At 53.4% G+C, this 15,652-nt stretch overlaps 1 protein-coding gene across 1 annotated transcript; it reads right to left on the minus strand.

Moving 5' to 3' along the window:
* Positions 1-1,225: 1,225 nt before the first annotated feature.
* Positions 1,226-15,378, minus strand: NT5C1A (5'-nucleotidase, cytosolic IA). Its single transcript, XM_012646692.1, has 6 exons — positions 15,253-15,378; positions 7,458-7,625; positions 6,875-7,004; positions 5,250-5,372; positions 3,170-3,354; positions 1,226-1,591 (listed from the first exon to the last, which is right to left on the minus strand). Exons 1-6 carry the CDS (start codon positions 15,376-15,378, stop codon positions 1,226-1,228), a joined length of 1,098 nt encoding a protein of 365 aa, XP_012502146.1.
* Positions 15,379-15,652: the final 274 nt, after the last annotated feature.

The following is a 15,652-nucleotide window of genomic DNA, read 5'->3' on the forward strand; positions in this document are numbered from 1 at the left end:
TCCTGACACCTCCCACTTCACCCCAGGCAGCACCTTATCCTCAGCTCAGCCTGGACAACGCCCTCTTCAGCCACTGCGCTTTCTACCTCTGCATCTGGGGCCACGACAGTAGACACAGACCCCCTGCCTCTTTCCCCACGGGCAGAGCTGCTCCACCGCGCAGCCCGAGGCAACAGTTGGAGGAGTGAGGGTGAAGGTGAGGGAAGCGGCAGGCAGGAGCAACGGAACTTTGGCTAAAAGCAAAAGCAAAGGAAACACTGAGCAGGCCGCCACTAATGCGCCTCCCCAGGAAGGGCCCGCGGCGCCCCCTGCTGGCCGGAGGAGCATATGTGTATGTGGGTTAAATCCACTCGCCTGGCTCCTTGCCACAAGCTCCGCGGAGCAGCTGAGCCTGCAGATGGCTCAGGTTAGATGATCATGGGAAACAGGCCATTTCGTCCAGTGGTTTCCAGATGTGTAAAATTACAGACAGGGTTGCTGCGGCTGATTGTGCATTTGCCCATTTGACAAAGGCCTGTGAGCTGAGGGGCGAATAAGGGCTGAAATCCAGCCTCCATCCTGCTAACCCAGCTGGGGACCCCAGCCCAGGTCTGGGGCAGGCCACAGAAAGGGCTGCTTTTTGCTCATCATTCGCCTAGAGAGAGCATCCTTTCGCAATTTGCACGAAGGTGCTGTACATATGGGCAGCAGCCCTGGCACAGAACGCTTCCTTCTGAGAGGGCAATCTTACAGAACCAAGCTTCTTTGACTAAAGGGGAGTCTGAAAATCACCCAAAAGATGGGAAAACTGGGGCCCATGAAAGGGAGGGACTTACTCAAAGTCATGCAGGTGATGCCAGGACAGAGCTTTGAGGCCTGATCCACTCTCAGTTGGAGCAGTGTTCTTTGCACTACACAGAGCTAGTTTTCATCTCAAGCCTTTTTGAGGCATCCTGGCTTCCCTGCCCCTCCCAGTCTCAGCCCTATCAACTCCCCCCTGAAATCCAGCTGCTCTGCACAGTCCTATTGTCCTGGTCAGGATCATGGCACAGGGTTTGCCCCAAAGGAGGGATGGCGAGAACGTCGGCCCAGCCTGCATAACTTCCTACCAGTACCTCACTCACAGGGACGAGGGCAGCCAGGCAGAAGGGCAGAACAGTGAGGAACTAGAAGGGTCTACCAGATGAAGTGTCAAAGTATGACAGGGAGCCTGGAGCGATGTGGCCCAGCAAAGCTGGTGGCTCAGCTACTGTGTAGATGGGGCCTGCTTTGCAGGTGCAGTCCGCCGGGGTGCCTGTGCCACGCCATAAGGCACATGGGCGGCCACAGTGCCCATCTCCTGAGCCCCAGCCACGTGGAACATCTGGTCATCAAAGAAGATGTGTGGGCGGATCTTCTCGAGGAGGGGGCCCTTGGGCGCTCCAGCTAGGAACAAGGCCTCATCTGTCTCCAGGCCCCAGCTGCGCAGGGTCTTGAGAGCCCGGGCCCCGGAACTGGCTGCACTGCGTGCTGTCACCAAGTAGGTACGAATGGGGCACTCCAGCCGCAGGCCCTTGGAGTAGAACTTCTTCTGCAGCCTACCCAGTGCCTCCAGAAAGCCCTTTAAGGGGCCCTGTGAGAAGGCAAGGGAACACCGTGAGCTCTACCCCTCCCAACATTTGCTCCCTCTCCCTAAAGCACTAGTGTCTCATTGCTTGGCGTGGGCAAGCTTCTCAGGATCCCTAAATGTTTCTATTAGTTCTGCTGTGCCTGCTTGGGCTACTGTGTGCACCAGTGGGGCTATAAGTACCGATGTTGATCTCGGGGTCTGTATTACTGTGTATTCGAGCTGGGTCAGAATAACTGTATCAGGGCACCTGTTATGATGTATGTTCCTCCATGCACCCACCAACGTACATGGGTGTCTGTCCTGCAGCTCTACAAGTGTGGCCTTCAGTGCCCATCAACAGGAAGGATATTAACAAGATGCTGTAGCTATGGCATAGGCACCCTCCAATCAGAATGGACTACAGCTGTAAACAGCTGGGACAGATGGACCAATGTGTAACTGCTGACCATCAACCATGCCCATGAGGCACAAGGTGGCTCAGGGTGTCATGCTCAAGCTTTCTAGGGCCGGAGAAAGGATTTATTCTCTACGGTGCCCAGAACGATGAAGCTTAATGAGGATGTGCGAATGAAAAACCAGATGGTGATGAAGAAAACTGCTTATTTCCATAGCAGCTGGAAATAAGGTAAGGTGGGTCTAGTCTTGGAGACCCCTCACTTGCTAGGTGACCTGGAGCAAACCATGGTCTCCTGGGCCTCTGCCTACCACTCAGTGGGAACACTGTTTTGCCCTTGATTCCCAAGGATTACGGAGCCAACGCACAAGAACAGAAGTGAAATGAATATTCAGGAGCCACAGCTGAGGCCTGCCGAGCTCTTGGAGAGAGGGGTTCTGGGATTATTGAGCACTCGGATTTTAAAAACTCAAATGGGAGCTCCCAGGGGGGCTGGAGAAGCCCAGCAGCCCCACTCCAGGGAATGTCTACCACACTCCAGGGTGTATTCTGCTCTCAGAGAGAGGGTGAGTGAGGATCCCTGTGTCCCCGGCCAAGGGATGGATGGCAGGAGGTGTCCCACATCAAATGGTGGGACCCCCCCCCCGGACCTCCCTGCCTCGGTGAGCGGCACCAGTCCAGCAATTCCTTCCCCCTGTTTCCAGTGAGGGGAACAGGGCTCCCTAAGCGGGTGGGAGCTCACTCAGAGGGGTGGAGGATCTCAGAGAGGAGGTGAGGGCTCCAGAGAAGAGAGAGAATGGCAGCTTCGGAGAGAGGCTAAGGCCTTCAGAGAGGAGCAGCGACCTCAGAGAAGGGGTGGGGACCTAGAGAGACAACAGGGACTTCGGGGAGGGGATGGAGACCTCAGAAATGGGGATTTGAGCTGCAAAGAGGGGGTAGGGGCTTCAGAGAGGGGCTGAGAGAGAGAGAGTGGAGGCTTCAGAGAGGAGATGGGACTCCAGCGAGGGGGAAAGAGCCTCAGTGCGGGGGGTGGAAGCTCACTGAGGGAATCAGGGGCCGAGTGAGAGGGATACGGGCTTGAGGCTTGGTGAGGGAACCCAGCTGGAGTCTGGGCTGAGCCAGGGGTCTGGTTCAGGGCTGGACTGCTGCCTTGTTCTACTCAAGGGTTCTGGGATGAGGTGGAGCACCTGGGCCAAAGGTTTGTTCTCGTGGGCCTTCTCGTGCTCAAAGAATCTGTCCAGCCCGTGGGCCTTGACGATGCGCTCCGACTCGTCTGAGAAGAGCACAGCATCCCCATCGAAGGCCACGCGCAGCTGACTCTGGGACACAGCCACGTCTCTGCTGGGGCTGAAGATGGTGGCAGCTGCGATCCCTGGGCAGAGAGAGGCAAGTGTTGTCTGTCTTCCGGCTGGGAAAAAGGGGCCCCTGCCAGGGGGAGAAGATGGGCATCTCAGACTATCCTGTCCCACCTGCCTCGCCCAGAACTCAGCGCATGGCTAATGAAGGCTACTATTAAAAATCTTTAAAAACCGATAGTACACAGACATCATCCAAGAAGAATGGGCGGTAGCCATAGCTCTGAAGCAGGGCTGCGAGGACCCTCCCCTTGGCAGATTACCCCTGTGGCTGCTGCTCGGTGGAGAGGTCTGGGGGAGTCCCAGGGGCCAGAAGGGTGTTCAGAGTACTCAAGGCAGGAACTATCTACCAATCAGTATGAAGGAATTTCAGTCTTTCAGTATTTTAATACCCAGTAAGGTCAAGCTGGTGTGGACCAGGTGAACATCAGTCCTGGCTGAGAGGAAGGGTCCCACAGGCCATGCCCTCCTGCAAGGGACTCCTCACAGGCTGATGATGTAAAGCTATGGGGGGCTGGGAAGGAGCCCCAACTCTGGCTTGGCCTTGGTCACTCCTTCATGGTTGATTCTGACAAGTCACTCACCCTCTCTGGACCAAGGGGAAATTAAGGGCCTTTCTGCTCTATCTGGGGCTGAACCCCCAGGCTGCAATCTGCAGTGGGGTGGGTATGGGTACCCTCAGTCTAAAGCCACAATGACACCCAGGTATGCCTTGCTCAGAGCAGCCTGTTCATTTAGGGTGCCAGGAGATAACCTGGGTGGCCCCGGGAGGCAGCACGAGTGACAGCTGACTGTGTGCATAGACTCTGCAACCCTGGGCTCCTCCAGAGGGTCAGGGATGCGATCACAAAGGCTGGGCCTAGGAAAGCTTTGGAAGGAGTGAGCAGTGCCAGACTCCCACGACTTCACTAGCCTGAGAATGCGACAAGCAGTCCCAGGCCCAGGCATCAGGCCAGGCACCTTCTCAGCTCCACCAGTGCTGGAACCAAGACGACCCGGAGCCACCTCTACCCTGGGCGGGGCCTCCCTCCTGACCACTGCCCAGCTCCCTAGCCTGAAGTCAACGTGCAGACATACACAGGCACCCCTATATGCCAGTGCCAAGGCTGTGGCATCTGTCTGAGGAAATGCCTTCTGGTTCCTGGTTTTAAAAAGCCTCTTGGAGCTCCCTAGCAGCTCAGGGCAGTGAGGCATCAGCGGAGAGAGGCCAGGCTTCCAGGCGAGAGGCAGCGTGAAAGAGGAAGAGAACAGTGAATATATTGTTGGTTGGTAAAGAAACCTTCCACTAGTGTCCAGCCTAAGAAGCCTTCTCAGGCTGCTGGGTAACTCCTCTGTGGGCCTGTTTTCTTCCGCATGCAATAGGATGAGCACCATGTTGGGAGGCCTCAGACTATGGATGCCACTCAACACTGCCCCTGGAGAGAGACAGATGGAGGGGAATTCTCTTTGTCAGTACCTGCAGCTGGGTCTCCTAACCTCCCTCTGCACTGGCCAGCCCAGCTGCTGCGGATGCTGGCCACTTCCCAGACCCCACCGCTGAGGCTGGACTGGATACGGGTGCCCTCCCCATTGGCCCAGAGTGGGGCAGGGGCTGCATGGTCATACAGGAATCAGAGCTCAGGGAGGAGCTTTCTGGGCTGTAAGGAGAGTTTCCACGGAAACAGAAGGCTGGGTGTTGCTGAGGAGTAAGTGCATCCTAACACAGGAGCGCTGGAGGTGGGAAAGTGGAATGGGGAGGGCCTTGTTTTCAGAGTTTATAGGACAGATCATAAGAATTAAGGAAGTATGACACAGCCTCTTCTTCCAGTTACCACGGCAACTCCCAGCACCTACTTAGAGCTTAAGGACCAGGCCTCCCACCTGTGATCCCTTTGCCTGATGCCCCATGTTCTCCCTCCTCATTTTCACTCACCCTCATCAATGGCTTCCCGCACTTTTTCCGCATCAGCTGACAAGTAGAGGTTGGTGTGATAGGCCTTGAGGTAGCAGATGGGGCTGTTCCCACCTGTCATGCAGAACCTCTCGACGAACAGGTCTGGGGAGGAGGTAGAGTACCCAGGTGAGGCAGGATCAGCCCTCAGGGCCTCAGAGTGGCCCCTCTGTGCCCAGTGGACGCCACCTTGAGTGTGGTAGGGCAGCAGAGAGATTCTCGGTGTGATTTTAGGCCAGTGCTCCCCTTTGGAGCCCCCTCATCCTTCACCCACGAAATGGGGATGATCACATCTCTGGAGCAATTACCTGGCTCACAGTAACATCCTCTTGTCAAGGAATCACAGTGCTGGAAAAGGCAGGTCCCCCAGCTATGTCGGTGCGGCCCCACCCTCCTGGCCATAGCTGATTGGACAGGGGCAGACACCTGACCGGGCTGGGCCAATCCATTTTCTCCCAGCCTGGGCTGACAGTCAGCTGGTCCCCACGGCTGGGGAAATATTTGCTGGGTGATAAATGGCTGCTGCTCTGAGCTCCTTGAATTACTTACTCATCATTCCCCTCACGCCTTACGAGGACCCCTGTTCTCCACACAGTCCACAACAGAAAGGGGGCTCTCCATGGAATGTCAGGGTCCCTCAGGACTGCTTTAGTATGCAGGTGCTGTCTGTCCTGACTGCTCAGTGTCTGTGTCACACCCCTGCTCCCAGCAGTTTGGAATTAGGATTAAAAAAATGCCAACTGCATTCTCTCGCTTGCTTAAAACAAGGCCTTGTAAACCTACAAATATAGGTTTATTTTTCTCTCTCTCCCCATACTGGATTTCCTCACTTTTGTTGATTACAGTTTTTGTTCAGGAAAAGCGGAGAAATCCAGTTTGGAGAGAGAGACTGGGGAGGGGGAAAGGAACAAACTTGCTAAAGCAGCACAAATTAGGGTCTCACGTGGTTCAGAGAGAAGAAGAGCCCAGGAGAAATTTCCAGTCCTTGGATTCAGGCCTTTGTTGGTTCAATTTTATTTATTTATTTCTCAGAATGCTGTGGTTCTGAGACATCCCTGTAATCTAACGTAACCTAACAAGAAATTATTCTCTTCAGCTTAAGCTAGCTCCGGAGGGTCTATTACTTTCAATCACAAATTTGGGCTAAGACATAAACCCCTTTCACCCTGATAGCAGGCCCTGATTCTCCCAGCAGCCTTGTGAGGCCTGCTAGCCCCACCGCAGTTAGAGAAACTGAGGCACAGAGGCAGTAAGTGCCCTGCCCAATCACTCTAGGAGTGGGGCCTGCGCAGTGGTGTGCCGGACCTGGCTTGGACTGGCTTACAAGAGCTGATGGTTAAATATTCAGGAATTTTGTGAGCCAGCTATGTTGTTCAGCCACTGGTAGCTTGAAATCAGCCCTGGTAGAAATATTTATACCCTGAAAACTGGCAATGCTGCAAATTAGGGTTTTGTTTGTTTGTTTGTTTGTTTCAAAGAGCCAGTTTACCAGTACAACATGAGCTTGGGGTTCCAATCTATACAAGTTCACCCTGCAGAGGTGTGGCCCATCCCTGGGGGGTCTGGCTGGGGTGTCCCAGGGCCAAACCCCTCATGCTCACACTCACCATAGTGGTTGATACTGTTGATGAGGCGGACACCCACTTGAGCATGGTTGTTGGTTACGAGGACGATGTCAAAGATGTCATCACTATCCGGATACAGCTCCCGCAGCCGCTTGTTCACAGCCTCCAGAGCCTGGAAGGGACAGGGCAGCCTCCGGCTCAGATCCACAAGGACTGATACCTGGAGTTGGTGGCCAGGGAGCCAACGAAGGGAGAAGAGGGGAGGCCAGGGGCTGGGCTGGGGATGAGATCAGTGCATACGAACCACCTCCTCCTAATGCCACTCTCTACCGTTGTGCGAGTTGCTTACTGTTCAGGGGCTCCTCTCTAAAGGGGTGAGTGGGGGCTGAAATCCAGCCCATGTTCCTCTCACCAAGCTGGTTACCAGGCATGGGGCTGCATTAGCCCAGAGAGTGGGGTGACCTCTTCTTCTCACAAAGGCTGTGTCCCCTATCCAAGCCATGCACCTGTGGGGTTGCATCTGCCCAGAGGGGGCCCCTTTTCCTTACTCAGACACCCATGGCAGTGTTTTTTTCTAATCCCCACAAAGGCACTGTATGAGCTAGTGGTGGAACTGCCCCCTCACCTTCACGAAAGGGAAGGCCGGCCCAGGACTGAAGGGCTCATTCTCGTGTTCCAGCTGGTAGCGCACATACTCCTCCACGCCCTGCTCCGTGTAGATCCGCTGCTCCTCGTCCATGCGGAACAAGGCTCGGGAGGACACAGCAATGGTGACTGCATTCTGAGGCTTAGGCTGCAGAGGTGTGGTAGGAGGGGCTATCGCTCAGACCTGCCCTGAGGCAGATACTCACGTGTAAGCCCCTCTGTGTACTGGAGACATGGAGAAGATCCGGGTCCAGTGTCTACCCTAAAGAGGCTCAGCCTTGGGCAGGGGCAGACTTAGGTCAAGACCCCATCTATGCAGAACCAGATGGGGATTGAGAGAGGTGCTGGCTCCCCCACTAGAAGCACAATTGATGGAGGGACATGCCCTGGGGGAGTTTGCAATCTAGTTGACCATCTAGACACAACAGAACAATGAAGACAATTATGTGGCCAAAGTATGACTGATGCTGGAGATGATCTCCAGATGGTTTCCATTATAAAACAAGAGCTACATGCCTTTAGGAATAAATGGTGCCCATAAACATAATTATATAAAAAAATTTATCTCCAGCCCAGGTCTCTCTCCTGAGCTCCAGTCTCATATATCGAACTGCTCTAGTTGATTAACAGACACTCAAACTCAACATTCACAAGGCCACTTCTTCTACCCCTAAACCTGACCCACCCCCCCCTTCCTCATCTGAATGCTCAGCACCATCCACTCATCACCCAAGCGGGAGCCCAGAAGTCAGCCTCCACCCTCTTCTCCCACCATTCAGTCACCATGATGGGTCAACTCTACTAGGATCCATCCACTTCTTTCTGTCTAGGCCATTGTCATCTCTCACCCCCTCCAATCTGTCATTCACGCTGCTGTCAGGAGATTTTTCTAATGTTCGGATCTGATCACAGCCCAGCTCTTCAGTGGGGCCCACTCTTCTCAGAATAGGGTCGGCAGTCTTTAGCGTGGAGTAGGAAGCCCTTCACAAAAGACCCCTACCTCTCTGCCACTCTCACCTTCCCCTTCCCTAGCTTTGCTCAATCTGACTTTTCTCACGTCTGGTCACATCTTCCCCCTCTTTCTCTGAGCCTTTGCACATGCTGTTCCCTTTGTCTAGTGTGCTTTCCCTGATTCTCTCTGTCCAGGTAAATTCTACTCAACCTTTGGGTCTCAAACTAGAGTGTCCCTCACCCCTGGTCTTTTAGTTTGATACCTCTCCTCGAGATTTCCTTCTTGGTAAAATTTAACATTAAATTATAATTGCTTATTTAATTGTTTCTCTTTCGAGACAGAGTTCTAGGGAGAAAGCAGAACCATACCTCAGTTCTGAGAGAGCAGGAACCATAAGCACCTGGTTCATTGGTGCAACCCTAGTGTTTCATACTACGCCTAGCACAGAGAGGTACTCAGGAAACTTTTTGTGCCTCTGAGCTTGTAATATATTTCAATATACTTTTAATATATTTGGATGAGAAATATTATGTGCAATGACAAATTTAACATGAACTAGAAACTCCAGCGTGGCACCGTAATCTGTTCAGATTGCTTTATATATAGTAGGGGCTCCAAGAATATTTTTTTTGGTTGATGGAAATTTGACAAGAATTTACTGGGTTTTTGTGCCAGGCACCTGCCTAGTGGTCCTGATAAACACCTGGTTCCTGCCCTCAGAGCTCATAGGCTGGTCAGGGAGAAAGACAGGTAAACACGTAACTCAAATGCAAAAGGGAAGGAAAACAAGTTGCTATGGTTTGAATATGTCCCCCAAAGTTCATGTGGTGGAAACTTAATCCCTAACACAGCCGTGTTGAGAGGTGGGACCTTTAGGAGGTGATTTGGTGATGAGGGCTCTGACCTCATGAGTGGATTAATGCCATTATCGTGGGAGGGGGTTAGTTATCGAGGAAGTGGGCTCCCAATAAAAAGATAAGCTTGACCTCTATCTTCTCTCTATTGCTTTCACATGGACTTCTTGCCATGTGATGCCTTCTGCCATGGGATGACCTTGCCAGATGCTGGCGCTATGCTCTTGGACTTCCCAGCTCCAGAACCATGGGCCAAATAAATTTCTGTTCCTTATAAATTACCCAGTCTGTGGTATTCTGTTATAACAGCAGAAAACTGACTAAGACATGCAAGACAGAACACAGGTGAAAGTAAAGTATTGGTGACAGGGGTTCAGAGGATGTTGTCATGGGAGAGGACGTCTTTGAGTGAAGCCTTGAAGGAGGAGTAGGGTGGAGGAGGGCGTGAGGAGGTGTGCATGTGCACAGGGCACTCACAAAGTGAGCGGCCAAGGCATGTGGGGTGGGTGTAGAGGAGCCCAGCAGAACAGGCAGGGTTACAGAGGGCCCCAGAACTCCTTCCCCATTGCTATGGTCTGAATATATGTGTCACCCCCAAACTTACATGTTGAAACCTAACCCCAAGGTGACGATATTAATAGGTAGGTGATTAGGTCATAAGGGTGGAACCTTCATAATGGGATTAGTGCCCTTATAAAAGGGCACCTTGCCCCTTCCATTACGTGAGGACACAGCTAGAAGGCACCTTCTATGAACCAGAACGCAGACCCTCACCAAACACCAAATCTACCTGCACCTTGATCTTGATCTTAGCCTCCAGAACTGTGAGAAATGCATTTCTATTGTTTACTAACCACCCAGTCTATGGAACTTTGTTACAGTAGCCTGAATGGACTAAGATACCCACTTCTGTGGAATAGAGTGAGGGCCATGCCACCCCAGACAGCAGCTGGACCCTTTTATAGTTCCTAAGGGGAGGTCAGAATGTGGGTACCCAAGGACTCACAGACATGCAAAGAGTCCTACCACATCTCTGTGTGACCTGAGCAGTCCTGGGGTCATGATTTCTACTTTATAGATGAGGAAAGAGGGCTCAAATTGAGGTCAAGACTCATAGATGGGCCGGGCACAGTGGCTCACACTTACAATCCTAGCACTCTGGGAGGCCAAGGTGGGAGGATTGCTTTAGGTCAGGAGTTCAAGACTGGCCTAAGCAAGAGCAAGACCCTGTCTCTATGAAAAATAGAAAAATTAGACAAAGTGGCACGTGCCTGTAGTCCCAGCTACTTGGGAGGCTGAGGTAGGAGGATCACTTGAGCCCAGGAGTTTGAGACTGTAGTGAGCTATCATGATATCGTTGCACTCTAGCCTGGGTGACAGAGTGAGACCCTGCCTCTGAAAAAAAAAAAGACTCATAGATGCACCCCATATTCTGGCCTGCTCTGACAGCCTGTGGTCATGTACTCAACCTGGGGTTAAGCCTGGGCTCCGGTCAGTTGACAGTGTCGAGTGGTTACCATGTGACAGACACTGTGCAGGGGACATGGCAGGAAACAGTAAAGGTATGATCCCTGCCCCTGGGGAGCATATGATCCATCTCCAAGGCAGAGATTTATGCCACCTCTTAGAAGAGCACCGTCCAGTGGAACTCTCTGTGATAACGGAAATATTCCATAATCTGTGCTGCCCGTGTGGCCATGGAACAACTTGAAATATGACTAATGAGACTGTGGAAATGAATTTTTAATTTTATTTAATTAACTTAAATAGCTACATGTAATTAGTGGCTTTAAAACCTTAAAATAGGAATGGAAGACAAAAGAGTTCCCCAAGGTCATGTGGTAGACCTCAATTTGCATTTGACTTTTAACCCCAACTAAGATGGTATATGTGGCCAGCAGGGTCTGTGTGAGGCAGTGGTGGGACAGGTGCTTCTCCTCTGAGATTCTACCCAAATGCCCCTCCCAGTTGCTGGCCACCCTACCATGTGTCTGTGTGTCCTAAGGGTGGGGTTGGTGGGAGGGTGGGGAGACATTTTCATAACCCAGGGAGCCTGTAGGCCTCAGGAGCTGAGCTTGCCCCACCCCTGGGCTCACTGTCCCAGGGACAGGCCCGTCATGCCTTCAAGAACAGAGGACCAGCTGCCCTCCCAGCCCCTTCAGGCAGGTTCCCAAGTCAGCTGCTCCAGCCTACGCAACCAGCCAAGCTCACACTACTCACTTTCTGTCCCACAGTCCCTACCGGACCACCAAGTCCTGGATCCCCTCTGGCTGACCTACCTAGACCCCATCCACCCCACTCATGGCCATTGCAAGAAAAATGTCCCGGCTGCCTCGGCCCCAAGAGTCTCTACTTCTCTCTTTTACAGATGGAAAAATAGGCCCAGAGAGGGGCAGAGTATTACTCTAGGTCACACAGCAATGTCAAGGCAGAGCCAGAATGAGATCCCAAGTCCCTGGCCTCTAGCCTGGCCTCTGTCCATGCAGCAGTCCTTTTGGTGTGCACCTCCCTCCTCAGTAGCTCCCAGAAGAACTAGTCACCTCCTACTTCAGCCACTTCCCTGGAAACACCTCCCCCAGCCCTCCCTTTCCAGATGGGGGGAAATGTTGAGGGACCCCCGTACCCTCAGATTGGGATTTCTAAGGACAGGGCTGTCTTCCCACTGAGACTGCTGTGCCACAGTGAGAGTGAGGTGGAGTCCAAGGGCAGGAGGGCATGCACTGCTGTAGGAAATGCACGTCCCTGCTGGCATAGATGACAGCCTGTCCAGGCTCCGGGCGGAGCTGAAGGAACAGGTGAAAGAAGCCACCATGTAGAGACCCTCTTGGGCCTGGCTGCAGAGGGCGGTCAGCTGGTCATGTGTTGTCAGGAGCACCCAGGAACAGCCCTCCAGAAATCAGAAAGAAGCCCAGATCCTGGACTGGGAATCGGATCAGAATGACTCAGGGAACCGGGGTCCTGCCCGGCTCTCTCTGCCTTTCAGTGGGGCTGAGGGACAGGTGGACAACTCTGGATTGGCGGATGGGGATGGAGGGATAACAGAGGACAGCCCATCCCCACCTGGCCTGCCTAACGACCTCCCATTTAGGCCAGCATGATTCTGCCTATTGGGCCCAAGATACGAACATAGCCAAAAAGCTGTTCTTTCTAGCAGGACGGAGAGAGAGAAGTGCAGCTGGAGGAGAGGGGGACAGGGTAGCTCTGGACTGAGGAAGTGCTCTGACCCCATGAGGAGAGGGCCTCCGATGGGGCTTAGGGGTCAAATATTCCACTCAGGCCCCTGGGAACGAGAATAAGTACAGGCCAGACCCTGATGGGGCCCACAAGGCCTAATGCCCCCAAAATAGCCTGTGGGAAGAGGGGCTACTGCACGAAGGAATAGCAGCTGGGAAGCCTCCAGGCTCCTTGCCTCCCAGAGAGCTGTGAAGGTCAGGGGTGACCTAGGGGCCAAGGCTACTGCTGGGCCTGGGCTCTCCTGTTCCCTGCTTCTTGGGGAAGAAAGGGATTTTGACCATTGATGCATTCACCACGCCTGAGCCCAGTCTCTGTCCCCTCCTCTCCAGCCCTCAGTCCACAACTTTCTAAGCCTCCTCCTCAGGCAGGGACCAGCCTTCTCACTGGTGTGCCTCCTGCCAGGCTCACCCTTTCCAATCCACCTGACACGCTGCCCCAGAGTGATATTTCTAAAATAAAAATGGGACCAAGTTAATCTCCTGCTGAAAAATCCTGCAATTGCTGAACAATGGTTTTTGTATATTTTTTAAAAGTAGGTTGACCTTTTATTCAAATGAACTCTTGGGCGAACCCTAACATGTAAACCAGATACTGCCATATTTAATTGGTATACATTAATTTTACAAATTCAAATGTATTACATATATATTAATGTATTTATTATAAAGTCAGTCAATGAAAGGAACACAGTTGTTTGGATGACAACAAATTTGAAATTAGGGGTTAGGATATTAGTGCAGACTTAAGCTTCTGCATCCAGCCAATTTGTTTCTGTGTTTGCTTTTGCACCATATTGAGAAAGTCCTGATTCACAACAATAAGTGGTTGCAAATGGTAAGAGGTTTTCTGTTTTGCTTTGTTTTAAACTGCAAGCTTTGCAATCTCAAGATGCTCTCCTAGGTCAGGTGCAGTGGCTCACGCCTGTAATCCTAGCACTCTGGGAGGCCGAGGTGGGAGGCCAGGAGTTTGAGACCAGCCTGAGCAAAAGTGAGACCCTGAATCTACTAAAATTAGAAAAATTAGCCGGGCATCATGGCATGTGCCTGTAGTCCCCAGCTACTCATGAGGCTGAGGCAGGAGTATCGCTTGAGCCCAGGAGTTGGAGGTTGCAGGGAACTATGATGACACCACTGCACTCTACCTAGGGTGACAGATCGAGACTCTGTCTCAAAAAAAGAAAAAAAAAAAAGCTCTCCTACCACAGGAAACACTTTATTCTGAAGTTTGCTAAAAAATAATCAACCAATAGCACAAGTTAATATGTAGGTGGTTTTCAAGGTGCTAAATGTCCACCTAACGCATTTGAGTGAGTTGAATTTTATTACACATTTTTAATTGTTTAAAACATAGTTTGAAGAAAGAAAATAAATTGGATTCACGTGTGTGCAGACTTCCTGAAACATGGGGCTCCATGGAACCTACTTTGAAAATCCCTAACTCCACTGCCTAAGTTCCAGGCTCCTTAACAAGACCCTCCAGGCCCTCCATGGTCTCTCACACATCCCTCCAACTCTTTTCCCAACAATCCTGCATTCTCCCCCTCACTACTTTCTCAGGAACAGAGTCCTGACTTTCAAAGACATCTCCATGCCTTTTGCCAGTCCTATTTGCCTCGCTCTGCCTGGGAAACTCCACCTGCTAAGGCTTTAAGATCAGTTCAAATGCCACCTGGACAAAGCTTTCCCCAGTCTGAAGTCATTCCCTCCCCTGTGCTCCCACTGCGTCATGCAGAGTCTTTTACTGCGCACCCACCATGCCTAGAGCCTCCATCTGTGCACTCTGAGCGCCTAAGGCAGGGACTCAGCGGAGTTAATTTCTCAATCCCTGCTTCTGAGCCACAGCCTGGAAGTGTGAAGTGAATGACTCCTTACAGCGTGGGCCTCCTGGAGAAGGGGCTTTGGAAGGAAGCATCGGGATGCTTTAAGATCAAGCTAAAAACTGCTCAGGGCCAACCTAGACCCTCAGTCCCCTCCCCAAGCGCTGAGATCTGGGAAGCTGGAGTGAGCAAGGCCCAAGGGCAGACCAGAGCATCATGAACTTCTCCGGTGGAGGAGAAGAGTTCTCTCCTCTGCGTGAGGCCCCAAAGGGCTGACACCACCACGCGGGTTGCAGGGATGTTAACGCCACTGCGAGGGGAGCACAGCCCGCAGGTGGGGCGCAGAGTCCAGCGTTGGGAGCCGGGAACCGGGGTGCCAAGCCCAGACGCAGAGGGCAGATCGCACTGCCTGGAGCGAGCAGCTCCCTTCCCTTAGGAAAGCGGGAGCTCAGCGCCCGGAGCCCAGGGCGCAGAGCTCTGATCCAGAGCCGGAATGCAGAGGCTCGGGCCGGAGTCCGATGCCCAGATGGCGGAGATCAGAGCGCGCAGCGAGGAGCTCGGTTTCCAGAGTCTAGTGACTCGAGCCCGGGGCGCTTGGGCAGACGCTGCTGACGGGCTTTGCCAACAAGTGCTGTCTGTGCTCCCCGGCTGCCCGGGAGGGGCTGGGGCTGCCGGCCACGAGCTGGGCCCTGATGACAGCATGGGGGAGGGGGATCCTGGCGTGGAACCCGAGTCGGGGAAAAAAACACCGGAGCAGAGCTCCCAAAATAAACCCGAGCCCGCGCCAACCGCTGGGCACATTCTGGGGCTGAGGAACTGCGTCTCCTCCCGGAGGGGCGCCACGGGTCACTTCCCAAGGGACGACCCCTCCTCCGGGGCGACCCTTCCCGGCCTCCCCACATCCATGCCTTGCTTTTACCGATTTGGGTTTCTTCTTGGGCGCGAGGTTATCGTAGAAAGTCTTGGCTTCCTCCCAGCGCGGAGCCGCGGCGGTCTCTGCTCCAGGCCCGGGCTCGCGGGGCTCCCGGGGCTCCCCGGGTTCCATGCTCCGGCTCTGACCCGGCCCGGCCGGAGCCGGCGGCGGCGGGGACGCGGAGCTCCCGGGGCTGGGCTGCAGGAGGGAGGCGCGTCCCGGGCGAGAGAAGGGGGCGGGCGTGCTGTGAGCCCGGAGCCCCGCCCGCCGGGGTGGGGGGAGGGTTGTCAAACTCGTGTCGCCTGCGTGTTGCTGCTGCTGCTGTTGTACGTGTACCAAGGGACAGCTGAGCCCTCCTTCCCCGATCGGCCCACGCCCGAAGCGAGTGGGAGGGGTGCCTCTGCGG

The sequence above is a fragment of the Propithecus coquereli genome, unplaced genomic scaffold (assembly GCF_000956105.1).
Source record: "Propithecus coquereli isolate 6110/MARCELLA unplaced genomic scaffold, Pcoq_1.0 Scaffold249, whole genome shotgun sequence".
Classification (NCBI taxonomy): Eukaryota; Metazoa; Chordata; class Mammalia; order Primates; family Indriidae; genus Propithecus; species Propithecus coquereli.

Excerpts from the sequence above, each read along its gene's own strand:
- NT5C1A (XM_012646692.1), bottom strand. The coding sequence starts at position 15,378 with ATGGAACCCGGGGAGCCCCGGGAGCCCCGCGAGCCCGGGCCTGGAGCA. Across the intron at positions 7,005-7,457 it reads CGGCCTTCCCTTTCGTGAAG|GCTCTGGAGGCTGTGAACAA; the intron begins GTGAGGGGGCAG and ends TGTCCCTTCCAG. Across the intron at positions 5,373-6,874 it reads CAACAGTATCAACCACTATG|ACCTGTTCGTCGAGAGGTTC; the intron begins GTGAGTGTGAGC and ends CCTCCTCCCCAG.